This window comes from Esox lucius, chromosome 21 (genome assembly GCF_011004845.1).
Source record: "Esox lucius isolate fEsoLuc1 chromosome 21, fEsoLuc1.pri, whole genome shotgun sequence".
NCBI classification, from domain to species: Eukaryota; Metazoa; Chordata; class Actinopteri; order Esociformes; family Esocidae; genus Esox; species Esox lucius.
In genome coordinates, this window is record NC_047589.1 from 24,931,545 (window position 1) to 24,958,674 (window position 27,130).

Consider the following 27,130-nt stretch of genomic DNA (forward strand, 5'->3'; position numbering starts at 1 on the left):
ATACTTTTTGTATATATTAACATATTTAGTTGCTACATACAAACATTTAAACATCAGATTCACATGTTTTAACTGTATTTTGCCAAAGTACATAAAAACATTAGCATTAACATGCATCTGCAGACAAGAGTGCTACTATTCTAGATCTGTGGCAGTGGTGCCGATCAGGGCCAAATGCTGTAAATATTTCACGACCCTCAGCCAAGCAGAGGCTAAAATATCTCAAATATACTGCTGTATACAGAGGCTAAAATATCTGCTACTACCACATCTCCAGTTGGACATCTGCTCTGGTGGTGGTGTTGAAAAAAGTTCGCTCAAGCAACATTTTATATATTTTTCTGTGTAAAAACATGTTTTTACGCAGATGTTTTGCCCTCTGATGCGGCAACAGAAAATACCAAATTAACTTTGAACCAAGGGTTACCAAACTGACTGCACAGCATACACCCGAAATGTCTCTAGTAGCCGGCCTCTCTCCGGATCTGACCCGCTCCAAACCACTTCTGTGTGTCTGACGTGCCGGGTCGCAGCCAGGGCTCCGTGGCAACAGTCTCTATGGAAACACGCCTGTCCGGGTGGAATGGGGTGGACCGCAGCGAGAGGTCATCCCCTTTATCTGCCAACATCCCACCAGGAGCCCAGAGAGGCCGGTCAGTCACACAAAACCAGCCCCTGAATCCTAACTCCAGACATCTAGATTTACATTTCTCTTGTTCATTACATCAAAAAGTCTACCGGCACTTTTTGGCGTTAAAGCCTTTTTGCACCCGTTCTTGTCATCTGTACAAGGTCACAGGACACTCCCACAGAGGTTGTGTCTCTCACCTGATCTCCCATCATGCTCGCTGAAGTCTTGGGGGCCGCGGACGCGTCTCTGGTTGCGGTCCCCGACCTCATCCACATTCAAGCTGGTCACGGGGAACAGAGACCGGCCATCTGGTTGGAAGGAATGACCCCTCTGACCACCAGCGGTCACCCCAACCTGGGACAACAACATGGAGAGATCACTAAGTCAAAGCGGTGGGAGCACAGAGGGTTACGACACCCGACGCAGGGTTACGACACCCGACGCAGGGTTACGACACCCGACGCAGCAAACGGTGGCTTGTCAGACCCTTCTCAAAACCCTCAGAAATTAATGGATTAGTCAAGGGGCTATTGAAGAGGCCCTTTAATTATGTACTGCTGACTATTCTGTAGCGCTTATCTGAAGTAAACTATTACTTCTGGGAGATCTCTCCTCCTGACGGGCCTCCAGCTCTCCCGGACTGCAGGCTGTCTGGTCCTCGGGTCAACCTGTGCCGGCGACAGGGACCCTGCGTCCCCATCAGGATAGTCTGAGGGCAGAGCACAGTAACACAAGGCCTTGAGGGTTCTTACCACCCTGTTCATAATAGAGAATATGACAGCACACTCTGTAGCAGCTGCACTGCGTTAACTTCCTGTCCTCTTCTCTCAGCCCGGCCAAGGCCGTGCCACTGCCACCCTGCAGTTGGCAGGGGCCGTCTGCCATTTCTGTCAGAACTGGCACCAGCTCTGTGGCTTGGCTTGTTGGCATTGCCATGTTGGCATTGGCAGCTGCTCAAAGTGGGCCGTTCTTTCCCTCAGTTGGCTGCAGTCGTGTGTGTGTGTGTGTGTGTGTGTGTGTGTGTGTGTGTGTGTGTGTGTGTGTGTGTGTGTGTGTGTGTGTGTGTGTGTGTGTGTGTGTGTGTGTGTGTGTGTGTGTGTGTGTGTGTGTGTGTGTGTGTGTGTGTGTGTGTGTGTGTGTGTGTGTGTGTGTGTGTGTGTGTGTGTGTGTATGATCCTGATTTTACTATACATGTGGGGACCAGAAGTCTCCACAAAACATTAAAACCTGACACTTCGTACCCCATGAAAATACTTTCACCTTTGGGGTTGATTTTGGGTTAGACCTTGTATTTAGGGATGATTTTATTTTGGTCCCCACAAGGATTTAAAAAATGTTTGTGTCCACCAAACAGCTACTGTAAGACTGTATGAATCACCATTCATCACATCCAGTAAACATATTCCCAGGGGGACGGTTGTTCTGCCACCGATTCAACTCAGGTTATCCTGACCAGAAAGCTCACCAATGAAGGTACTCTCTGACTCCAGTGAATGGACTCTCTGGTGGCCCGGATTCTCCCTCTGGCAGGACAAACACAGACACCAATTTAAACATCAACAGTCCGTTTGCTTGGCCAGGAGCGGCTCTGACACAGGGGAACAACGAGACGAGCGGACTCACAGCGTGACGACGGGGCTGTTGAATCCCGGACGGCTCGTAGTCTGTTGGAATGGGAGATTAGAGAGGTTAACAGCATGGTGTCAGTGACCTGGCTGTCCCCCTCTCATGTCTCTGATCCTGCTCTGTTGTCTCCTGAGTACAGACTGTTGCTGGTCGGGGTACGTCGCACACCCCCTCACAAGACGCGCTGCCTGCAACACACACACACACACACACACACACACACACACACACACACACACACACACACACACACACACACACACACACACACACACACACACACACACACACACACACACACACACACACACACACACACACACAGTCCCCTCCGTCCAGGATTACCACATCACAACACAGGCCAGCGCTAACGATAAGGTACAGCTGGACCCAGATTAGCCAATCATGGTGGATTTCCCCCCCACACCAGTCTGTGAATCGGAGGGACTCTCTCTGGCCAGTGGCCACTAGACTGGGGGGGGGGGGGCTGAGCTAAGAGGGCTGCACCTGCCGTACCAGATCAGCTGTGTCCAGGATTAAACCCATAGTCAGCACTGACCTGGGGGAGAGGAGTATCAAAGCCTAATCCCACAGGTCCTCTGCCGTCAACCCCCTCCCCTTTTCCATAACAGGTCTGGCATGTTGACCGAGTGGGGGCTGTGGTGAGGATCAGCTCCTCGGCTCTGGATGGACGTGACGAGCGCAGGGCAGCCAGGACGCACCCCAATTTGGGTGGGACCCCCAATGAGTTAGAGCACTGGAGGCAAGAGACACTGCTCACACACTACAGCGACGCATTGGACTCTAGAGCAGGGCTGGCCAACCCTGTTCCTGGAGACCCACAGTCCTGTAGGTTTTCTCTTCAGCCTCATTTGTGACTAACCTGAGTCTGCTTTTCATCCAACTACTAATTAGAATCAGGTGTGCTGAATAAGAGTTGGAGAGAAAACCTACAGGACTGTGGCTCTCCAGGAACAGGGTTGGCCAGCCCTGGTCTAGAGAACACACCTGCAGCACAGCCTTGTATAACTGCTACTTCCCATTTCTGCAAACCCCTGCATGTGTTTGTTTGCGTTTTATCTATACCGCCACATCAACTCAGTTCTGCGAATTTATTCAAAGCCCGTTTCCTTTGTTTCATTGCCGCCTGTTTCTGTGATGAGATATCGTGATAGTAACACCACATCGTGGCGGAGAGGAGACGAAGCACAGAGGAATTAATGAGTGCTGCACGGCCAAGCTAAATAGAATAGTTGACCCGTTCCACTTCTGCATGGTAGGTGTGTGTGTCTCATTCACCTCCATCAACAGCCAGCAGAGCCCTCTCTGTCATTGTGGAATCCTGTTGTTTATGGTCTGTCACCTTAGCAACCAAAGAAACAGAACCACTCAGTGCTGTTGAGAGGGTCTGGTATTTCACAGAGCAGATAAGCAACAGCCGGTGTGGACTAAGCTATTCTTCGAATAGACACAAGGGAGTGACCCCTAAATGGGCACGGCTGCATATCAGGATGTAACCAGGCACGTTCTGCACCCATCCCGTCCTATGATGGGAGCCTCTTCCAAGCTCCACATGTACAGGAACATTTATACTGCCGTCTTCTCTTAATTGGTTTTCACTATGAAAATAAACCCATTCAGGTACATGGGCACACCTCCCCAGACTGGCCACCCCACATCCTGTCACACTGCTCCCTCAACCCCACCTCCCACACGCACAGGAAAGGTATATATTCCACATCTGACATGAGGTTACATGTCCTTTGGGGCTGGATCAGGACAGGTAGGGAGAACGAGATGATGGACGCCAGGTCACGTCCAGGTGTAACTGACTTGCCTCTGTGTTTGAGCGGGTCGGACTCCCGGACGTTCTGCTTGTTGACACGGGCCGCCACTCTCCTTGACAGCCCCCGGGCGCCGACACGTGCCACCTGGAACACGTCACTGCGGGGATGCCCACCGTGCCTGGGCACAACAGCGCATGGAACGGTCAAGGTCTTAGGGCACCATGTGTAGACGGGCACACAGCTCACACAAATCCCAAGTAAATTAGGGTGTTCACATTACAAGGGCTGAATCAGAATAAGAACGACGAGCACTTGGGCCCGTGGATGTTGGACACATTCAAGTGCTGCTATCAGACACGAGGCACGTGTGATGAGGTATTTTGCATAAGCTGCTTATACGAACGGAGGAAAGCCTCCAAACTGGCAGAGACCCAAGAGGTATTTTCCGGGTCCTTCTATGGTTCACTAGTGTTAGAATACAAGCAGTGTTTTGAAGACCAACATCAACAGTTCAATTTCTATTATTTGCCCTTAATTAAACAGTCTGTTCTTCCTGAAAACCTGTTTCTCCAATAAGGACCAGGCTGTTCTCTGTGAATGGTTTAGCTCTACCCTGCCTACCGGTCGGGGAGGGGCGTGTCCGTCATGCCTACCGGTCGGGGAGGGGCGTGTCCGTCATGCCTACCGGTCGGGGAGGGGCGTGTCCGTCACGCCTACCGGTCGGGGAGGGGCGTGTCCGTCACGCCTACCGGTCGGGGAGGGGCATGTCCGTCATGCCTACCGGTCGGGGAGGGGCGTGTCCGTCATGCCTACCGGTCGGGGAGGGGCGTGTCCTTGTCCTTTCTGTCCCTCTGCAGCAGCTGACCCTCCAGCCGTCTCTGTTCACTCCTCAGCCGCCTCCGCAGGGTGGACAGCCCCCGGATCACGCCCTCTGGCCTCTCCTCTGTTAGGAAGGCAGACAGAAACATAGCCGAGTGAGATTTTTGTGGCGAGCCGAGATGTCAGAGAGGTCAGGGCTGTGTGCCAGTGTTGCCTGGTTGGGTCTGTCACCTGTGGCTCGGAGCTGGTTTCTCCGGGCAGGGACCGGCGGGGAGTGTGGTGCTGAGACAGAACCTCCCTGGGAATACACAGGAGAATTTACACAAACTTTCTTATGGCGGTCACCAACCAGGGGTTGGCCAATCACAGTTTACATTAACATAATAGACATTGTGCATATGCCCTTATCCAGAGCAACTTACAGCAGCCATTCATCACCAAGGGCATAGTTAAAGCACTTCCACATTTTCAACTGTGGGTTTTGAACCAGTAACCATTCAGTTACTGCTGAAATGATCTAGCCATGAGGCTACATTACACCTGTGCAAGATAGTGTAAAACAACGTTATACGGTCTGATATACCACAACTATCAGCCAATTAGAATTCAGGACCTGGTTTATAATGATTTGGGTATGTTGTAAATGGAACTAGTGCTGATATTGTATTTAATATAAAAGTCTGCACTTTTATGCAACACATTTGTACATTCATAATCAGTTTGAGACTATTAACTGAGATAATTGGTATGAAGCCTGTATTAAAAAAAAAGTATTTATATGACAATATAGTACGACAATTTGACAATGATTTAAAAGCACAATTTCTAATATATCACATACTTTCCTTTTATTTTTATCAAATAAAATATAAAAATAAATGTTCCCATTATGGAACTAGGAAGGATTGTGAAAAAGCCCCATTAGTAATGTAATGGGACCTCCGTGGCTAACATTAACCCTCTACACTAACGCTGTACACTAACGCTGTACATTAACCCTCTACACTAACGCTGTACACTAACGCTGTACACTAACGCTGTACATTAACCCTCTACACTAACGCTGTACACTAACGCTGTACACTAACGCTGTACACTAACGCCCCACAGGTGAGTTGGCAAGGGGAAGGTTAGGGCTATAGTTCAGGTCACAGAATAACCATTTCTCTCAAGTTGTGCCGGACATGGAGCAAGGGTCAGGGTCATGCCCAGGGTCATGGCTAGGGTCAGGGCTAGGGTCATGGCTAGGGTCAGGGTCATGACTAGGGTCATGGCTAGGATCAAGGTTATGGCTAGGGTCAGCGTTAAAGCCACTTTAGGTACATCTAGCCAGTGTAGTGAGACTTACAGACAGGGCCCTGGAGGAGAATTGACTGGTAGCACTGGGAGGTCTAGGGGTTAGGTGCTTGTACAATTTTTTCTGCAGGGCTGGAATGATTGGAGAATTGGCCCTCTGGCTCAGCGTTAAGGAGAGAGCACAATGCACGTTCAGTGACTGGATACAACACCAAGTAACTTCTAGAACAATCCAGCGTCTTCTGAAGGAGTTCAACACACATCTGCCTTCAGCGCCTGCCTTTCCCTCTCCATCTGTTTCCTTAGACTCTCATTCTCCCGCTCTTCCTCCTCCCTTCTCTTCCTGTCTGCTTCCCTTCGGCGCTCCTCAGCCTGGCGAATCAGCTCTTCATTCTTGGTCATTTGCTAAAGGGAAAAGACAGGAGTGCCGTTTCAACACTGACAACAAATCCTTCCACCAGTCAATATGTTGGTATGTAGTCTGAAAGTGAGCCAGATTTTCACCTCAACCTCTTTTCGTCGCTTCCTGTCCTGCTCCTCCTCAAACTCCTTCTGTATACAAACCCTCTGTTCAGCCACCCTTTTCTCCTCCCTCTCCTCCTCCATCCTTTTACGGTCCCTCTCCTCTGCCTCCCTCCTCCTCTTGTCGTCGATCTGTGCAACACAAGACAGCACCGTTCATCCCGTCGCCTGCGGTTTGGCAGGGTTTCTTTGGGACAACGCAGACCCTTTCTGTGGGTGGTGTCGGTAGTATCCACAGATCAATAGCATGGTCCCATTCTTACAGCGGGGGGCTGTAGGGTCACTACCTGCTGCTTCAGGAAGTCTTTGTAGGTGCCCTGATCCTGGAGCTTCTGCAGAGTGCGCTGATCACTGAACATGTTGCCACGGGCGAACTGTGACGGCTGGGAGAAACCTGCAGGAACAGAGCAGGATGACTCATCGGTCCACACCCACGAGACCGGGACAGTTCTGGTAGAGTGAGTTGGGCCACCTGACAGTTGTTGGCCGGAGGGGAACGCCTCCTCCCCCGTGGGAATACGGCCTCCACCTCCCCCTCCTCCTTCACTCCTGGCTACAGAGACCCGGGGTTTCCCCCTATCCCTGGACTCTGGGTTCGCGTATGCTTCCTCGTTGGTCCTGTGCATTCTGTTCAGGTCACCTGGAGGAACACGGAGACATCAACTTCAGAGACTCCTCCAGCATGGAGGCATCGGCCAGATTCAGACCCTCGTCACACCAGGGCCGATGCCGTGACAACAGGCGTTGACTGGGCAATAATAGCCAATGAAGCCACGGCAATATCTGGCGGTTTAGACTAAATCCAGTGACTGGCCACATTTGTTTTACACTCACATACACGAACACGCACCACAATGTATAGTTATGAATAAACCTGAATCTGCTGGTTAAGACAGTAAACAAAGCGATATCATGTGTGGACTCCATGTTACGTACTGATCAGGTTTCCGTTGTCATCCCTGAGAGGGGCTCCTCCACCCCCCTTTCCCCAGGGGTCAAAGGCCTTACTCTCCTCCTCAATCTTAGCATTGTAGCGATCACTGGCCTCCCTCTCTTCTCTTTGTCGACTCTCTTTCTCCTTGATCTGTGGCCAGAGGGAAATATGCAGTGAAGTTCTGGTCATTTGAAAATATTCTGATTTAATGTGAGTGGTAAGAACATTCTCTGCTCCAAAGCTCATGAACTGACAGAAATGTCTAACTAAATTACAGTTATGAATACATTTCCGTTTCACGATTCGCACAACCGCAGAAAGCTGTATCTATGACAAAATACTGAAACTGTGCTCTGCGGTATATATGAAAACGTATTCTGCTTTTTTATGCTGCCCTAGTTATATTCCTGTAGTATTTCCTTTACCAGGTAAAAGTGCTGACTCCACTCGCGCCTGTTCTCTTCCTGTCAAAATATTGCAGTCTGTCACTAATCTGTGTCATTGGTTCTGTCCCTCAGGCATCAGCAGTGAGAAACCAGTCTGACATCACTGGCGGAGCTAGCATCTCAACTCCTTCCACACATCTCCCCCAACTCTCCTTCAGAAAACAGCCTGGGAGCCAGCATTATGTTCAGAAGCGCAGAGCAAAACAAACCCTTTTTGAAACTGGACATTTCTATGGCCTTTTCGTAATCACGCAATTATTGGCACACACAAGAGTATGATGGCGAACAACCTGGAGATGAAAGTAAATCAATATGAGAGCCAGAAAACCTGGCATTTGTCTGGGAAAGATGAGGCGAGGACGAGAGAAGGACAGACTTTTCCCTCGGTCTTTAATCATACAGATGAGAGTGCAGCTAACAGATCCCTCCATCACACTTACCCCACCTCCATACCACAGCTGGGAGAAACATCAAGCCCTCTCCTTTGATGATTTATGATGCATGCAAGGTGTGGTTGTCTAGAGACCGCCAGAAAACTTCACACATAGGCTTCTCATTGTGTCATAAAAGTCGTAAAACCAAAAGTGCATCCTGTAGGATTGTTGAGGTCAGTCAGGACATCCTGGTTTAACCAAAGTCAATGTTTTAAGTGTATCCTACCTGTTGTCGCAGGGCTTCCTGGTAGTTCAGCACGCTCTCCTTAGACTGCTTGGGCCTCTTTCCTATTGGTCCAACCCCCAGCCCAGGCTCAGGCAGAGCTACCGGATGCTGATTGGTTCTTCAGGAGAAGGACATCCAGATGTTATCGTTAAGACATCCAGATGTTAATGGTTAAGACAACCCTAGGTGTATTGTATTAATTTGGTCTTGGTTACGCTGTCCTGTGGAAAAGCACGGAGGAGCCAATTCCCCAAACCTGAAAGGAACCTGTCGGCTCTGTCACATTGCCAACAGGCAGGATTGGGCTTTTTCCAGAAAATCTATGTTATAGTTTTAAAACCATTTGAAACAAGGAGTGCAGAGTGTTTTAATATACAGGGATCAGCCATAACATTATGACCACCTGCCCAATATTGTGTAGGTCCCCCTTTCCCGCCAAAACAGCCCTGACCCATCGAGGCATGGACTCCACTAGACCTCTGAAGGTGTGCTGTGGTATCTGGCACCAAGACGTTAGCAGCAGATCCTTAAAGTCCTGTAAGTTGCTAGGTGGGGCCTCCATGGATCAGACTTGTTTTCTCCAGCACATCTCACAGATGCTCGATTGGATTGAGATCTGGGAATTTGGAGGCAAAGTCAATACCTTGAACTTGTTGTTGTGGTCCTCAAACCATTCCTGAACCATTTTTGATTTGTGTCAGGGCGCCAAGAGGCCAGTGCCATCAGGGAATATTGTTGCCATGAAAGGGTGCAAATGGTATGCAGCAATGCATAGGTAGGTGGTACGTGTCAAAGTAACATCCAGATGAATGGCAGGACCCAAGGTTTCCCAGCACCCTGGTGCCATGTGTTCTCCAGGTGTCATGTGTTCTCATTTGACCACTTTTGATTCTGACCACTGCAGACCAGGAAAACCTCACAAGGGCTGCAGTTTTGGAGATGCTCTGACCCAGTCATCTAGCCATCACAATTTAGCCCTTGTCAAAGTTGCTCAGATCCTTACGCTTGCCCATTTTTCTGGCATCTAACACATCAACTTTGAGGACATGTTCACTTGCTGCCTAATATATCCCACCCACTGACAGGTGCCATGATAAGATTATCAGTGTTATTCACTTCACCTGTCAGTGGTCATAATGTTATGGCTGATGGGTGTGTCAGTGTTATTCACTTCACCTGTCAGTGGTCATAATGTTATGGCTGATCGGTGGGTCAGTGTTATTCACTTCACCTGTCAGTGGTCATAATGTTATGGCTGATGGGTGTATCAGTGTTATTCACTTCACCTGTCAGTGGTCATAATGTTATGGCTGATGGGTGTATCAGTGTTATTCACTTGAAATATCTTGTTTTGGAACCAGTTAAGTTGTACTTCAGTGCACTAAAATAGGGTCATCCAAAATGATCAGCAAATTAAAGTTAGAAGGCCCACCCAGTTGACAACCGTCATTTGAAAACGTACACCCTCTGGAAAGCCGTCTTTTTGTGCGACTTTATCAATGAATGTGGTTTGAGTTTAACTCAAATATCCAAATGTAAAACTTAAAAATAAATAAATAATTAAATATATATATATATTTTCCAGCAACTGTACTTATTTTTTCACACGACTATACGTGGATGCCTTCAGCTGCGCTATCCATATGCTAAAACATGTTGTTTTCTCCCAGTGAACGTAAACCATCTCTACGATCTTTCCCATAATGCTTAGCGGGTCCAACGTCCTTGGATTAGAACACTTCTCCAAGCAACAACAGCTAAAAGCAGGTGCCCGACTCTCCGGAGGGAGTGGCTGAAACGAAGCAACGACCGCTTTGCCGGTTCTCAGCTGCCTTAGCCCGGGTCAATACGAGGTCAATATGCCCTGCCAACGGAAGCCTCCTGGTCATGACCGGCGGTGACCTGAATGTAATCACTTTTCACCGAAACATTCCTACCCAGGCTCCCGTGCTCAATTAGGGTAGAGGGAAGCAAGGTAGCTCTGGTCTACAAACAGGTCTAAATGCTTGCTTATGGTGCCCCCGGCTGGCTCCTTACATATCTACACACCAAAGGATTTGTTTCACTTTCTCAACAAACTGTGTAATCATAGGTTGGAGTATGTCCTTTGTGTCCTGTGTTAAGGACACCCACCGGGCTCCTTGATGCCCAGGGAGAAGCATCATTCCTGGAGGCTGGTAGGGGAAGAGCAGGGTCTGACCTCCACTCACTGGAGGTCCATCTAACGGGAAAATGAGAAGAACACAACATCAGTTGGATATCAATTTCACACACACAAACTTCATTTCTCCATCCTTGTGGAGACCAGAAATTACCCTAACCTTAACCTGAATAACCTAACCATTATGCCTAAACTTAACTTAGCCCTAACACCTAAACGGTAATGCATAAACATAAAGGTAACCCCAATTCTAACACATTGCCAAACTATATATGTTTTTTTCCTAAACCTAACCTCTAAGTTACATTTTAAATAGTGGAGATGTGCCAAAACCCTTTTGGGGAACAATTTCTGTAGTGTTCCTATCTTTGTGGGGTATTCAGGTCCCCACATCTACAAACCCCATTCCAAAAAAGTTGGGACACTGTACATATTGCGAGTAAAAAAGGAATGGAATAAATTACAAATCTCATTAACTTATATTTAATTCACAATAGAATATAGATAACATATCGAATGTTGAAAGTGAGACATTTTGTAATGTCATGCCAAACATTCCAAAAAAGTTGGGACAGGTAGCAATAAGAGGCCGGAAAAGTTAAATGTACAAATAAGGAACAGCTGGAGGACCAATTTGCAACTTATTATGTCAATTGGCAACATGATTGGGTATAAAAAGAGCCTCTCAGAGTGGCAGTGTCTCTCAGAAGTCAAGATGGGCAGAGGATCACCAATTCCCCCAATGCTGCGGCGAAAAATAGTGGAGCAATATCAGAAAGGAGTTTCTCAGAGAAAAATTGCAAGGAGTTTGAAGTTATCATCATCTACAGTGCATAATATCATCCAAAGATTCAGAGAATCTGGAACAATCTCTGTGCGTAAGGGTCAAGGCCAGAAAACCATACTGGATGCCCGTGATCTTCGGGCCCTCAGACGGCACTGCATCACATACAGGAATGATACTTCAATGGAAATCACAACATGGGCTCAGGAATACTTCCAGAAAACATTGTCGGTGAACACAATCCACCGTGCCATTCGCCGTTGCCGGCTAAAACTCTATAGGTCAAAAAAGAAGCCGTATCTAAACAGGATCCAGAAGCGCAGGCATTTCTCTGGGCCAATGATCATTTAAAATGGACTGTGGCAAAGTGGAAAAGTGTTCTGTGGTCAGACAAATCAAAATTTGAAGTTCATTTTGGAAAACTGGGACGCCATGTTATCCGGACTAAAGAGGACAAGGACAACCCAAGTTGTTATCAGCGCTCAGTTCAGAAGCCTGATGGCATGGGCAGCCTACACATCTGGAAAGGCACCATCAATGCTGACAGTTATATCCAAGTTCTAGAACAACATATGCTCCCATCCAGACATCGTCTCTTTCAGGGGAGACCTTGCATTTTCCAACATTACAGTGCCAGACCACATACTGCATCAATTGTACAGTGTCCCAACTTTTTTGGAATCGGGTTTGTACATAAAAGACGTGAATCACACAAAACATTCCATTTATCGGATCCTTACAAACTCCAAGGGCCGGGTTCACAGATAAAGATTAATACAAAGTCTGTGACTATAAAAAAAAAAAAGGTTCATGGAAAATCAACACTGAGCTTATTTTTTTTTGTCTATGACTAGGTTTAATCTGTGTCCGTGAAACCAGCACCAAAACCCTGAGCTCAGAATGGATACCTTCCCATCTGATAAAGATTATGGCTTATTGGCTGTTGAATTACATCAAGTTCCCTGTAGTGGAGAATATTGGATGCAGTCATTCACATACAGTGGGCCTAAATCTGGACTGGAAATCTGTGGAACTTATTTCCAATAAGCTGTACCTCCCTGAGCAGCATAAATCAATAATGAGTAATATCAGAATTATATTGTTAGCCATTGATCTGGTGATATATTAGCTTCATAATAAACTGTAAAAACCCTCTATGGAGCATTCCAAGGGGGTGATTTAAGGCTGGGCGGGTCACAGTGGAGCCACCAGAAACAATTCAAAGAGACAATTGTCTGCACCACAGATCTGTCTGCAATACGTTATAATGTTTAGGATAGAGAGAACTTTATGGTTCTGAAAACTGTGACTGCCCAGTGTTAGATGTTGCTGACCTGAATGCTTGGGACGCTTTAGTCCAACAGGCCAAAAGACCTGGAGCTTCCTAAAGCTTCTGTGCATGTGCATGTCACGTTCAAGCATGCACCACTCGGTAAAATCCACAAACAAGCTGAAACTACTGTTAGGTAACCCCATCTGTCCTGAAAGGTTTTTCTTCATTTCATACAACACCGCAGGGCAGAGATGCACCTTCTGGTCGTAACCTGTCACAAGTCAGTTTAATGAGAACCCTTTGCAGGGCGTATCTTGTCCAAATGGAAACCGTACTAACAGTGGGATGGGTTGAGGTCCCGGGGATTCCTCGCTCCGTAGCAGTAATAGGCCTCATCATATGGAGTTCGGTAGGCATCAGTTAGAGTTGGCGGCAATGGAGGCGGCAAGTCGGCGATTCTGTGAGCAGTACACGCACACACACACACACACACACACACACACACACACGTACGTTCAAAAGGAAAACACGGCAACGCCTATGAATATTGACTCGCGTTCTCATGTCACCGTACCTCGGGGCGATCATCTCTCCCAGGGTACTGGAGAGGCTCCTGGGGAAGTCCTTGTGGAGAGGAGCTACGTCGGCCCCTGGTAGCCGGCCCAGGGCATCAGTCACTGGTAGGGAGGGAAAGGCGACACGGGGCCTCTCAGGGGGAAGACTCTCCTCCGTGCCCGTGTCTCGCCTCTGCTGGCGGGGCCATGGTTTACAGTCAGACCCCAGGGCGTCCAGGCTGACCCCGGGTCTATGCTGGATGTCACGTCTCTGGCCCTCGTCGCCACGGTTCACCGCCCCAAACTGCTTAATGCGGTCAGGCTGGGAGTAGGGGGCGGACGTAGGGATGAATAAAAATGAACACAAACACTTCAAGACAGCAGCAAGAACAATGTCTAGGCATTATAAAGCACACAATAATTCAGGGCCGGAACACATTTATGTAGCGGATCTCAACTCCAGGTTTCATCACCCGGAGTACCAAAAGTTTTGTTTTTGTAAGAAGTCGGATGGTTTTAATTTCACTCCCCCAAATCAGAGAATCGTTAAGACCTGATACACCAGGTGCATGCAACTAACTACTAGGAACAATAGAAAACAAGCATGTTTCCAGTTTCAAGCAGTACCTCCCAAGCTCAGAGTTGAGAACCCCTGCATTAATAGATTATCAGGACAAAACACGCTGCCAGACAGCTGCTACATCATTGCCAAAGTCTGTGTTTCAGAAGTAATTTCGATGTAAAGAGAAACTAAATTCAAAAATCATCATATTTGTCACTGGAGATGAGTGAAAAAAACAGTCACATCTTGAGTGACAATATGACAAGTCTTTGTACAACCACAGCATGAGGGACTCATGATTTACCTTCTGCCATTGCTACAAATGAAAGAATAGACATTATTACAAAACTGTTACCAACTCAGCATATCTTTTGCCATGACCTCACATTTTCTGCTCATTCAAGGACAGACCATCTGCAAAACATACTTGAAAACATCCATTTATTAATTCATCAACAACGTTCCTGAACAACAGTTTCACCTGTTTCTCTGGGTCAACAGCCCCTGTGGCAGCCACTCTCAGCTCCAGATCCTTCTCCCTAGAAAAAATGAGAACATCTTGTACACAGTGACATTCTCAGTTTACACTGTGACATTACCCAACATCCGGGTCCAATCTGACAGCAAACCACCGGCCCGTATTGCAGGGGTTAAACTCACTTCTTCTTGTTCCTCCGTCCCTCGGCCATCTGCTCCAGCAGCTCCTGCCTGTAGCGCTCCTTCCTCCGGTCTCTGGCCGCATCCTCCTCAGCTGTCCCTGAGACAAGACCCAACAAACAGGCCTTTACCTGGAAGCTCTGAGATATTCACAACGTATCCAAGCACATGGTGGGATGCCATTTCTTTGCGTTCATTTACAACTCTGAAGACATTTGGAAGGTCCAACAAGAAACGGACGTATTCTAGACATTCTGGAATTGAAATGAGTATGGGCGCTACCAATCATGAGTCCGGTGGCGAACACGCCCCTGTCCATATCGGCTTCAGACCTGGACCTCTCGACCGTCTTCATGGCAACTGGCGTCACGAGACTCCTGAGGTTACACAGACACACAGCAACTAGGTAACCATCCCGCCGTTCAGAACACCCACTTAGCGAAGCTCATGAAACACGCTGCTTAACTAATCAAGCTTCTCTCCAGTCTGACTGTAGAACCTCCTCTCTGCCCAGTGACCCAGCAACCCAGAGTAAAGACCCAGCAGCCAGTCAAATCAATGTCTTGAGCTAAAACCTAAACAGCAATTGCAGTGAGACGAAATGCTCTCGTGAAATGTTCACTTTAGAGGTATATTCACAGTATGACAATGAAATACGACACAGGAAACCCATATGTTACACACGACTACAATAAATTAGCCAGGGAGAAGGGGCCTGAGCATCAGTTGTGTGCATTACCGTTCTCCTTTTGTAATCTCCCTGCACAATCAATACAGGAATGAATCAACAGAAAGGTTTCAGACATGTTGTGGTCTACTCTGCTAAAGTGATTACCTTACTGGCCATTTAAAACATCTAGCTTCAAAAATCAACAATAAAGCCCTGACTAATCTAATTAGATTGATTCCATTAAGGACCATGCATTTCTGGGCTCAGTACTTAGGTTTTGGTGTTGCTGACTGGAACGTTCTGATCTGGTCTTGTGTGTCATCGTCATGGACCACAGCAGGTTCCACCCCTCTCCTTCCTCGCGTCGCTCTGACATACAGAGATAGAACAATGATCCACAACAGCAGTGAGCATAATCCCTCCCTTTATCAGAATTCATGTTTGACAAGCAGCATGCGGTTTGCTGAGAGGAGAGAACATTATCTTATCAAGTATCTTTGATGAGACTCACTTGGCAGGTCTGTCAGTTACTCTCCTCTCTCTTCTCTCAGGAGACTCAGGCTTGCGGCTCCTTCTCTGCCTCCTCCTATCCAAGAACTCAAACTCTTCCTCCTCTGTGGAGAGGTACTCTTCAGAGCTGTACTCCCTGTGTCTGCTTCTCCTCCTGGGCCTCCTGCTCTCCCAGTGTTCCAGGGATTCTTCCAGTCTCTGAAGATCCCAGCGCCTTCTCCCTCGTGGGCCACGACCCTCTGGCCCTGTCCCTCCGTCAGTCAAGGTGGCAGCATCCTTCTTGGGTGGAAGTGGGTCCCAAGGACGGCTAATCTGGGCCTCTGGGATGGCTGGGTGGGAATTAGGTGCAGCAGGGGCCTGAAACTCTGGGGCCTGAAACTAGGAATTAGGAAGCAGAGGTGTTGATGGTCAGAATGGGATCACATGCAATACAATGAATATTTAAAAAAGATTTTATCAACACACGCTGACAAGGAGCGAGTGTACACAAACAAATAAAAAAATAAGTGCACAATCAGCCTACAGTTGAATTCCATGTGGAGAAAGGGTAGGTAGAAATAAAGGCAAAATGTGTGATGTAGAGCCACATCCGATAGGTCAAGGTATTTCACAATTTAGACATGGATCATTTTCAAGGTATTACAATATAGCCTTACCTGGGCAGGCTTTGAAGATCGTCTGCTAGTCTGTCCCGACCATCCTTTAAGGAAGAGGTTATATTCCTTGTTCCTCTCATCTCTTAGCTTGTCCTGGAAGAAGACCACATAAACATGCCCATATTTTAACCCTTCCCCATTTTAATAATTCAAAAAAATCCATTAACGGATTTCCAGCTATTTTTCGTTTAGCAAGTTATGCAGCATTAGGTTATCTCCAAGGAGCCAGCATACACCAGTGTCAACTAAAGTTGTTGCTGTGGCCCCAGAGGGCCTCTAACCCTTGGTGCAATGAAAGAAGGCTCGGTCAGAATGATCACAGGTTCCATGCACTCCCTTAAGCACCCCCCAATGCGTGTGCGCACGCACAAGCACGCACGCAAGCAGTAAATGGCTACCTTGGCAAATCTCCTCACGTCAATAGGTAAGGATAGGCCCGGAGCGTGTGGATCCGTCTTAACCGCGCGCAGATCCTTTTTCTACAGTCCAACATTGGAAGGGTGAGTTCAACCAATAACATTTGTCCTTGAGAGATTTCTTAAATCAACATGGTTTTCAATCACACAGGAAGAAACTAACAGTGTGACTCTGGGAAATACAAATGAATTCAAAACTAAAACAACAACACTTTACACCTGATTTCGGTTTAGGGGACAGAACAACCCATTTTAATGGACACGGTCCTGTAATGCTGGGTCTAAAGGATGTGGACAGAACAGGACTGCCTACCTTTCTACCATGGGCATTACATTCCTGCACGTTTTATGGAAAACTAAGACACTATTTCAATATGTACCATATTCTACATATACATTTTACTCATCATGGAGTATTGCTAAAGAACAGTATAATACATAATTATGTTCTAAACACCAATTTAGCAAACCTGAGCCACAAATCGTCTGTACTCAGAACGAAGCTCTTCCTGGAGTTTTTGCTTCTTCTGTTCATATTCTGCTCCCAACTGTAAACTTAGTCCAGAGCTTTCATCTAGAACAAAAACCCACCAGACTTGGATCATTATCAACTACCACACTTATAGAGACACACAACAAATCTTCTGTGGCAATTCATGGTGGTGAACCTAGCAAAATAGGATAGGTTTACCTTTGCCAAGAGTTTGAAGCCTTCTCGGAGTTGATGTCCAGTCAAATGGCGCATCATTTTCTTTTACAGGGTTTACACGGATTGTCTTTGTCTGTTGGCAGTGATAAATGTAATTGACAACCTCTCAAACAAGCATAAACATTCCGTACAAATACACACCTTGATTGTCATGTAAGGTAGATCCTCCTCTTCCAAACATGCACTCTCTTGAGACGGTTCTTTCTGATCTTCCAAGAAATTGTCCAAGTTACCCATTTCTTCATTAAATACAAATACATGCAGGATTTCAGTCGATCAAAATACTTAAACAGTAACAGCTGAACAGTTTGACAACAGAAATTAGACAAATTAAAGATCTGATGGAAACAGAAGCGTTCATTTTTCCGTTGTTAGGCAACCGCAATACACAAAGCCTGCGGAATATCAGGAGCTAGCTAACTTTAATAAACTCGCTAGCAACAATCCTTGCTAATACATTAGTAAGTTGTTCTAAAGCATTTACATTTAATCAATCAATTTAGAAAAATATTAGCAAACCAAAACTAACACGTTGTCTTACCCAATGAATAGCCTAGGTCGCAAACAAACCAAAAATGATGCGCGAACGTTTGAATGACACTGCCGATTTGTGAGATTGGACAAACTAACAACAAATAAATTGTTAATAAATTAAGAATAAACAAATGTGTTTCTCAGCTTTAGCCACAAATTATTAGTCTTTAAATACTAAATTAAATGTAATAATTCGTTTTTTTTAAAATAAAATATAAAAAGTGAAAAGCTGCATTTCCCACACTCCCCAGTAGATGTCAATATTTCAATTTATATCACGTCAGCTGTGTTGTTTGGACTAAACCATTACGTTTATAAGTTTTTCAAGAGTTGTTTAATAATAAAATAATGAATTAATTTCTTGAGAACCATGAATTTCTTAAATAATTTTTCATGTACTTTGAACTACTAAAACTAGGTAATCTTTTATTTAAAACTGTAAAACAAGTTTTTGACCCAGTCGTACCTTCCTAGCTTGGTACTGTCCAGTGTCATGGCTCCCTGTGTGAGTGGGTGAGCCAGAAGGGTCCGGTTTTGGTATTATGGTCGTATTTGAGATTTTAAAAGCATTCAACGTTTGATAGCTGACACGCTGTCTCTTTCTTGTTCTTTCTTGTATTGCGTTATATTTAGGGAGGTAGTGTGTTACTAGTTTGTCAACATGGCTGGGAGTAGCATGGCACAGAAAACATGGGAGCTACAAAACAGTATGCAGGAAGTTCAGAGCATAGATGAAATCTATAAGTATGACAAAAAACAACAACAGGAAATCCTTGCTGCAAAGCCATGGACTAAGGAGTAAGAATATATTTTACAAGTGATAGATTGTCAGTGTTTTTTTCTTTACAATTATTTACCATGACCAGCTAAAACGAGCTTGCTAACTCGCTAGCACGTCATTGGTAACAATGGGAATTTTCCCTGCATTGCAAGCTGCTGTAGCTTGTTAGCTGCTAGTGCTAGCTCGTTAGCCAAACTTTCAGAAACGAAGTGCACGTAATTCCTTTTCGTAATTTTGATTTATGTCCCGTAGTCATCATTACTTCAAGTACTGCAAGATCTCTGCGCTGGCACTTCTGAAGATGGTAATGCACGCCAGGTCTGGGGGGAACCTCGAGGTGATGGGACTGATGCTGGGGAAAGTGGATGGGGAGACTATGAACATCATGGACAGCTTTGCCTTACCGGTGGAGGGCACAGAGACCCGGGTCAACGCGCAGGCTGCGGCTTATGAATACATGGCTGCTTACATTGAGAATGCCAAACAGGTAATGTGACAGACTGCTACAATGCCTGGCCTTTAGCATGTTTTGGCCCTCAGTTATGCAGAAAGGGATGGATAAAAAAAAAAATCCTGACTGTTTCCATTGTTTAACCCAATTGCTTCATATTGGCCACCATGTTGAAATGATGTCTTCATTGACTTGATACTGGCCCTTTGTCATTGCGAACTGACAGGTTGGTCGACTGGAGAACGCCATTGGGTGGTACCACAGTCACCCAGGTTACGGGTGCTGGTTGTCAGGTATTGATGTCAGCACCCAGATGCTCAATCAGCAGTTTCAGGAGCCTTTTGTGGCGGTGGTGGTGAGTACAATGAAATATCAACTGACTGTCCCAACCTTATCCCGTAGTTCAGTGGTTTAATTTACACCCATCCCCAATACCCATGTTAAAATTTCCATTTGCCTTTTATTCAACTTTTTTACAGCGGTTTTGGTTTTGAATGTGCGGGTACAGTGTCACACATGAGTAACTGAGAGGGTTGCAATCAAGTTTCGGCATCCCTGTAGTCATTGTTGATGTATGGCAGCGGTCTACTAGGGGGCTCGGGCAAATATTTGTCTTTTGTAACAGTAGATGCTATTTACACTTGATTGGTTTCACAGGGCTGAAGTGCCAAGGGCATAGGATAATTAAGTGTGCACTTTGACTACACTGGCAGCAGCCGTTAAGAAAAAAAAAACATCACTCCTGGTGGCTGGGTTGGGATGGTCTCCAGAGACTGTCTGACCTCTGAATGTGTTTTCCTGTTCTACTGTATCTTTCTTCCTCCCAGATCGACCCCACTCGTACCATATCTGCAGGGAAAGTCAATCTTGGCGCCTTCAGAACATACCCCAAGGTGAGGAGTAACATTTATTTATTGCGTTGTTTAGACAAGTTAGGCACACAATTATTGCAAATGCGGCATATTGTTTGTCACTGACTTTTAAACACATTTGATATATTAATTAGTGTAGTGTTGCGTATTTATGGTCATGGGTTTTCTTGTATCTATAATCGCTACTGTTATGATTGACCGTCTGTCTTGTGTTAATTACGTTCTACTGTCTTTGCAAAATGGGTTTCTTTGTGGTTAATTATATGTTAGCCGTCTATCTATCAGACTGTGTAATAGTATGTGTTTTTCAGTAATCCTGAGTCAAATTATGTCTGTGTTGTTTTCAGGGTTACAAACCTCCAGATGAGGGACCTTCTGAGTATCAGACCATTCCCCTGAACAAGATCGAAGACTTTGGCGTGCACTGCAAACAGTGAGTCTCCGGCTTGGTCATATTTCCGTATGTTTTTGGCAAACACAATCTTGAGCATCGTGTCTTGCCAATTGCCTAGGTAAACACGTGTGTCTTATAACCTGAGTTCAAGTCGTTGTTCCACACTTGTAATAGGCTAATAACTCATTAATGCCCTCATGAATGAAGTTTACTTTTTTTTTTGTGAATTTGCGTTTTTTTGAATGAGTGCCGTTGGATTTTGTTTGTTTAGGTATTATGCCTTGGAAGTTACGTATTTCAAGTCTTCCCTTGACCGAAAATTACTGGAGCTCCTCTGGAATAAATACTGGGTGAATACTCTGAGCTCTTCAAGTCTTTTGACGGTAAGTGCTGAATATAATTCCAAATCAAGCAATGTTTAATTACTGCAATGAATTATATTTGTAACAGTTCTATCCCAAATGTGGCCAACGTAATTGCCGTGTAGATCCTGCATATTAGCCCCTGCGTTTATTTAGATTGTTACTAGTAGGTCATTCATAAAACCGTCCTGGAAAATATTATAAGTAGCTTGAACAAATCAGAGGTAATTAATAAGACCCAGGCCACCGTGTCAACCGTTAAACAAAGGATCCACGCCTTGGAGACGTGGTGACACAGACACGGCTGAGGTTCACCGCGGATCATCTCCCTTGTCGCCGAGACGTTGTAGAGATTGAAAGCCCCTAGTGAATTTCCATTGTGGATGCCGTCGTCGCTTTGCCCGAGCCTGGCTAAACAGTCTCTAAAGGCAGCCGACTATCCAAACAATGCACTCTAGGCACCCTGGATGAAGATGGATTGACTAGTTGTCAGGAATCTGCTGCTCCTTCGGCGAAGGTCTTTGTCAGTATCTTTACTGTCAGCATAGTCTGGGGCCCTGTGTCATTGTCTCTTAATTACCTGCTCAATGGAGTCTACGGCCTCACCTTTGGCAAACTGTTACATCGAACCCATTTCACCTTGACTTTACAAGCAATTTAGACCTTTAAATGTATTTGTCAGTCTTGTATTTAATTGATTGTCATAGCATGACCTTTAAGAAAATAGTTGGTGAGATATTGTACACAAACATTCTTCCTGGTAAAGGTTTGTGTGTGTGCGCGGCTGTGTGTGTGTGTGTGTGTGTGTGCGCGGCTGTGTGTGTGTGTGTGTGTGCGCGGCTGTGTGTGTGTGTGTGTGTGCGTGGCTGTGTGTGTGTGTGTGTGCGCGGCTGTGTGTGTGTGTGTGTGTGCGCGGCTGTGTGTGTGTGTGTGCGCGGCTGTGTGTGTGTGTGTGTGTGTGTGTGTGTGTGCGCGGCTGTGTGTGTGTGTGCACGGCTGTGTGTGTGTGTGTGTGTGTGGGTGGGTGCGCGGCTGTGTGTGGGTGGGTGCGCGGCTGTGTGTGGGTGGGTGCGCGGCTGTGTGTGTGTGTGTGTGTGTGTGCGCGGCTGTGTGTGGGTGGGTGCGCGGCTGTGTGTGTGTGTGTGTGTGTGTGTGTGTGTGTGTGCGCGGCTGTGTGTGTGTGTGTGTGTGTGTGTGTGTGTGGCTGTGTGTTCGTGCATTGTACTTAAGACCAGAATTTGGGCCATTTTATCCTGTCATCACTTATTGAAAGGCTATTTTTGGCTTACAGGTTGGGGTTTGGTTTAGGATTCTGGATTTAGGTTTAGGATGTTTACCATGCGAACATGTGCATTTGGGTTTCCAGAATTCAGAATACACCACTGGCCAGGTTTTTGACCTATCTGAAAAGCTGGAGCAATCTGAGGCCCAGCTGGGCAGAGGAAGTTTCATGCTGGGCCTGGACACACACGACAGGAAGTCAGAGGACAAACTGGCTAAAGCTACACGAGACAGGTACGGCAACGCTCCTCCACTTTGGCTACTGTTTTGTTATCCACCTTGTTAACATCTTGTTATTGGGCTTTTACTTGTAGTAATTGATTTGGAATCCAGGCCTGGAGGTTATGTAGTGATTGATTAATAGCATGGATCTTTGAAATGTACCACTGTCAATTCGTTTTTGACATACTATCTCATCTCTCTGTTTTGTTCCTTTGTGGAAAAATTGGCTAAGTGGATTGGATTGCTGATAAAGCCATATTTGCTGTAACTTTTTAGATTTCTGCAGATATTATTGACAACAATAAAATAGTTTAACGTGCTGTAAATCCCCACAGAAGTTAAATATACAACTGATGAAAAATCTATTATTCATTAAATCTAACATTCACATTCAGCAGACCTACTTGTGATTAGGCTAAAATCAAACTGTCTGTATATATATATGCACAATTCAAATTGCAAACATTTATTTTGTAACTTTAAATGAAGAACAATATTTGTTCCTAAAGAAAAGGCTCAGCTTAATATGCACAGTTATACAGACTGAGCATGAGATAAGCACTCATGTTTATAAGCACTCATTATGAAACCCTAGCAGGGTCGCTTGTTTGATCTTAAGAATTCCTTTTATTTTAGTAAACATTTAATAAATATGAGATTTTATTTGCCTCTCAAGTGTCGATCATTCTTATGTGTGGGTCTCCTCGGGAATCAAGCCTGCAATCCTGGCATTACAATTCAATATGTGACGCATTGAAATCTGCCAAAGTTTTCGATACATCTCTTTTAAATGTGGAACATTGCTTGAGTTGTCAACCAAACATAATGAATTAATTCAGTAAATCCCCCAAATGTAACCGTGTTTATGCAACCATAAATGCCGTGGAGCAACATCCATTGCTATATAAAGGCTACTGACTCTGTTCACGTCTGTCATGTCATTGTCGAAAGCATGCATGTTCAAGATGGTACGCTAAGGACTCAAGTCTGAGATCTTCCCTGTTACTGTAATTATCTGTGCAGACGCTCAAACAGCGTTGATCACCTGCACAATGTACTTATAATAGCCATCTCTAAGAACCCATGTAGTGTAGTTGTTCATTGAGATGAAACGCCTTGATAAAGCATTAAGTTGCAGTATTAATTTAAAAAAATCTGACATTGAATTCCTGTTTGGACTTTGTTGTGGTTTTTATATAATTGACAATGCAGTTATAACATTGGCAATTCAACGAACGTCTAGATATGTTTTGAAGTGGATGAGGTCAAAGTGTCAACTAAATGTTACCCAAATATCGAAATTGTCACAGTGTCAACGTCATGGCAAAGTAGAGTACAAACTACACTATTTGATTGGCATTTTCCTCCCGATGCTGTGTTTCCATCAAAGCTGTAGTGGAGATGAAAAGCAGTGCATAGTGTTGGTGAGGGAGTTTTATTGGGTACCTTTTCATTTACCGAATGAAAATCTGTTTCCATATCATTGTCAACTTTATATAGGGCTACATGATGAGATTGTAATGGATTACAGCAATATCACCCGACATCACTTGTCATGGTGCCACACTCCTAATCATTTATGGAAAGGAAAGTCAAGTTCATACATGTGAACTTTAACCTCCCTGTAAAGTTCATCATGGTTTCTTTCATCTGTGACCTAATGTATATTAGTACTCTCCAGAGTCACAGTAGAAGGAGAACATATCATGATCATTGCGTGACTCAAAGAATAATGGTTATTCTATCACTATTTGCGCTTATTTCACTGCCATTTCTCACAGAATGTGTGTTAGTCACCCAAAGATCACGCCTTGCTGAAAGATCACATTTTCTTTTTGTTATAACTAACATTGTACCAGTGTGGTCTATTACATCATAACTATCTTTTTTAATGCATTACATGCAAGAATGTGGGGGAGTTGTAGTCAGCATCTGTAATTGTTACAAACAACCAAAAAGCTTTTTCACATAAAACTGAAATGAGTTAATTTATATTGCATGTAGACTACAGTGTAGCATATACCTAAAGCCTGTATTATTTAATCTTATTTATATTCTGTGATGGTCATGTCTAATATTTGGTCTGAATAAATGTAATGTTGTGCAATCATGGTTTATTGTTTTTTAACATTAATATAGAGTTGCATTTAAATTAGTCTAAATATTTGCAGACAGTTCTGAACAAATAATTTTAGGAGCTGATCAGTTGTCAGTATCGTGGAATCATTCTAATGAGGTATGACTTAATTCATTCGGTCCTGTCGACACAAGGTAAAACAATGTACTCGGCAACCTCTGTCTTTTTGTATGAGGTTTTGAGGAAAGTGAGCTACGTCTTCTGCCACTGCAGGAAAGATTCATTATTAAAACACTAGTAAACCTGAGTTCCTTCAGGATCATGAGGCTGAGCCCAACACGACTCCCTCCAGGGTATTCTGACTTGCCCGTGTGAGGGGGGCCAAATCAGGTCAGATTATTTATACAATGGTGGCGATTTCTCAAGTGATTCTCCCGAGTGCAACACCTATCTGTTTATTATTTGTCAGGCGTGACTACTGATGTATGTCGTTTGTGGCACTTCACCTTCAGACACAAATCTAACTTCTTTTTTTTTTTTTCTCACTGGCCGTTCTAGCTGCAAGACAACCATTGAGGCCATCCATGGTCTGATGTCTCAAGTCATTAAAGATAAACTCTTCAATCAAATCAACACGTCTGCCAACTAAGCACGAAACAGCCCAAGCAGAGTTTTCCCCTCGTGTGTCTAGCGGTGTATGTTTAGCATTTAGATATCTGGTTTTCAGGATGATCTGTTTATTTGTTTTGAGCTCAACTTATGTTCACATAAGCTCATAAATAAATATTTCTGGTGTGTACACGTCAGTTCATTTTCTTCCTTTGATGTAAGGTAACATCTCATTGAACACTTTTTGATATAGGTGAACAATATCAGGGTTTTAACTGAATTACTTCCAGCTTTAGTTAATCTATTTTTCCTCTTCTTTGAATGCTTGCAGACTTTTAAAGGGCACCCTCCATTAGGCTATATATGACATTTTGCTGTGACATTTTAATGTCCCTGGGCTGTTTTGGACTGGCAAGAGTATGAAATGATACACACTGCACTACAATACACACATGCACCCATGCCGCACAGCTCAACAGTTTAACAAAGACCATGGTTACATATTTCTCCAGAACAAAACCGACGGAGCAGTCAGCCAGTCATCTCAACGCTGGCCAGTCAAAGCATTACATAATGGAACAACAAACTCAAGACTCTGCGTCGGCTCAAACGTAAACACCGGCTGGCATGGTCGAGACGTCTCCGCGGAGCAGCCCTCAGCGCAGGTTGTCTCCGTGGTACACAATCCTTCAGGGTTGCGGAGTCGTCAGGCGGCGATGATGCAGCACAGAAACGGGAGCCGCGCACACTGGAGTCCATTCAAGCAACCCGTCTGCTCTTCATCGAGGCAGACACTCGCGGAGTCTGCCTTTCCTTACAGACGGCAGCCCTGGCACCGTGTCACGTCGTAATTCTTTTTTCTCAGTATTGTAATGGTGAAATGTATATTTTTGATGCGGCATTGCTGGGGCGTAGACCCGCATCTGGGGTGTTTTGAACCGGCCTGCTGTTTCTCTTGTACACGAGCTTTGGCACCAATTATTGTAATGATTTAATTTTTTACATTCTTTTGTCGTTATTATAATGGGTGAAGTGTGTATCCTATTGAGGTGATTTAGTAAACTTAAAGTAAACTTATTGAATTATGTTTAATACAATTTTTGAGTTTACAACAGTGAACCATTGGGTTTCCTTCATGGTCTATTGAATGCCCTGCAGCTAGTGGTTTTTGCCTAACATAAGTGCATTACAGAACTGTAACTGTTAAAGCTAAATTCCATTGTGGAATGTGCTTTCTTGGTAATGCTTTTGCGTAATGCGAGGTTTATACATTAATTGTATTGGACCTCGTGTCTATATGTAACTATGATTATCACCAGATGAACATTTTATATGGCTCACTAAGCTTGGAAACAAGGAAATGTGAATTGTAATGAAGGCCAACTGACAGCTAAACATTCAACAGTATTATCATTTACTGAATTAACATTTTAATTAGGCATCTGTTTTCTAATATCCAAAAAGTCTAGAAAACTGCGGAATTTCACCTCATCCGGTGAGTTCCTCGAAAATATATTGGAATACTGAAAACGGGAGTAATCCACTCTAACCTCAACCGTAGCTCTGAGGACAAAGAATCGATAAGACTTATGAACAGCTATTTATGGCAAGGCACACTAATTACACCCGCAAACGTCCAAGGATATTGTGTTTACTTTGGATGTCAGAATATGCTTCAGCCGGCATGGTCTAGTGTAGTGTAGTGAAGGGGGTTGGAACTCAGTCATTGCCCCCAGAGGGAAGCTATGTGGGGGGAAAGAGGGACCCATAGTGCTACATTTCCTCCCTGCCAAGGGCTCTGAATGCATAAGTGGAGGCAAGTCACTCAATGAGCTGCAGGAAGCCCAGGCCCTGACATTATATAACAACACACG

General features: G+C 45.0%; 2 protein-coding genes across 5 annotated transcripts; one reads left to right on the plus strand and one right to left on the minus strand.

Moving 5' to 3' along the window:
* Positions 1-37: 37 nt before the first annotated feature.
* On the minus strand, positions 38-18,263 carry LOC105019583 (centrosome and spindle pole-associated protein 1). 4 transcript variants are annotated; one of them, XM_029116147.2, is made up of 29 exons: positions 18,215-18,263; positions 17,815-17,912; positions 17,656-17,746; positions 17,435-17,538; positions 16,947-17,027; positions 16,549-16,641; positions 15,894-16,270; positions 15,653-15,751; positions 14,995-15,089; positions 14,716-14,812; positions 14,537-14,594; positions 13,514-13,815; positions 13,279-13,397; positions 10,855-10,942; positions 8,722-8,839; positions 7,618-7,765; positions 7,154-7,321; positions 6,969-7,075; positions 6,664-6,813; positions 6,421-6,564; positions 6,212-6,316; positions 5,095-5,161; positions 4,858-4,987; positions 4,095-4,222; positions 2,255-2,295; positions 2,097-2,154; positions 1,228-1,340; positions 829-985; positions 38-619 (listed from the first exon to the last, which is right to left on the minus strand). In XM_029116147.2, the coding sequence occupies exons 2-29, from the start codon at positions 17,908-17,910 to the stop codon at positions 462-464; spliced, it is 3,492 nt and encodes a 1,163-aa protein (XP_028971980.2). In that variant the 5' UTR covers positions 17,911-17,912; positions 18,215-18,263; the 3' UTR covers positions 38-461. The 4 variants fall into 4 exon arrangements, with proteins under 4 accessions (XP_028971980.2, XP_028971982.2, XP_028971983.2 ...); XM_029116149.2 differs by lacking the exon at positions 16,947-17,027; XM_029116150.2 differs by lacking the exon at positions 6,212-6,316.
* A 424-nt stretch (positions 18,264-18,687) lies between these two features.
* On the plus strand, positions 18,688-25,448 carry cops5 (COP9 signalosome subunit 5). The gene is made up of 8 exons (XM_010885873.4): positions 18,688-19,005; positions 19,241-19,475; positions 19,666-19,794; positions 20,267-20,332; positions 20,659-20,744; positions 20,977-21,088; positions 22,434-22,582; positions 25,206-25,448. The coding sequence occupies exons 1-8, from the start codon at positions 18,869-18,871 to the stop codon at positions 25,294-25,296; spliced, it is 1,005 nt and encodes a 334-aa protein (XP_010884175.1). The 5' UTR covers positions 18,688-18,868; the 3' UTR covers positions 25,297-25,448.
* Positions 25,449-27,130: the final 1,682 nt, after the last annotated feature.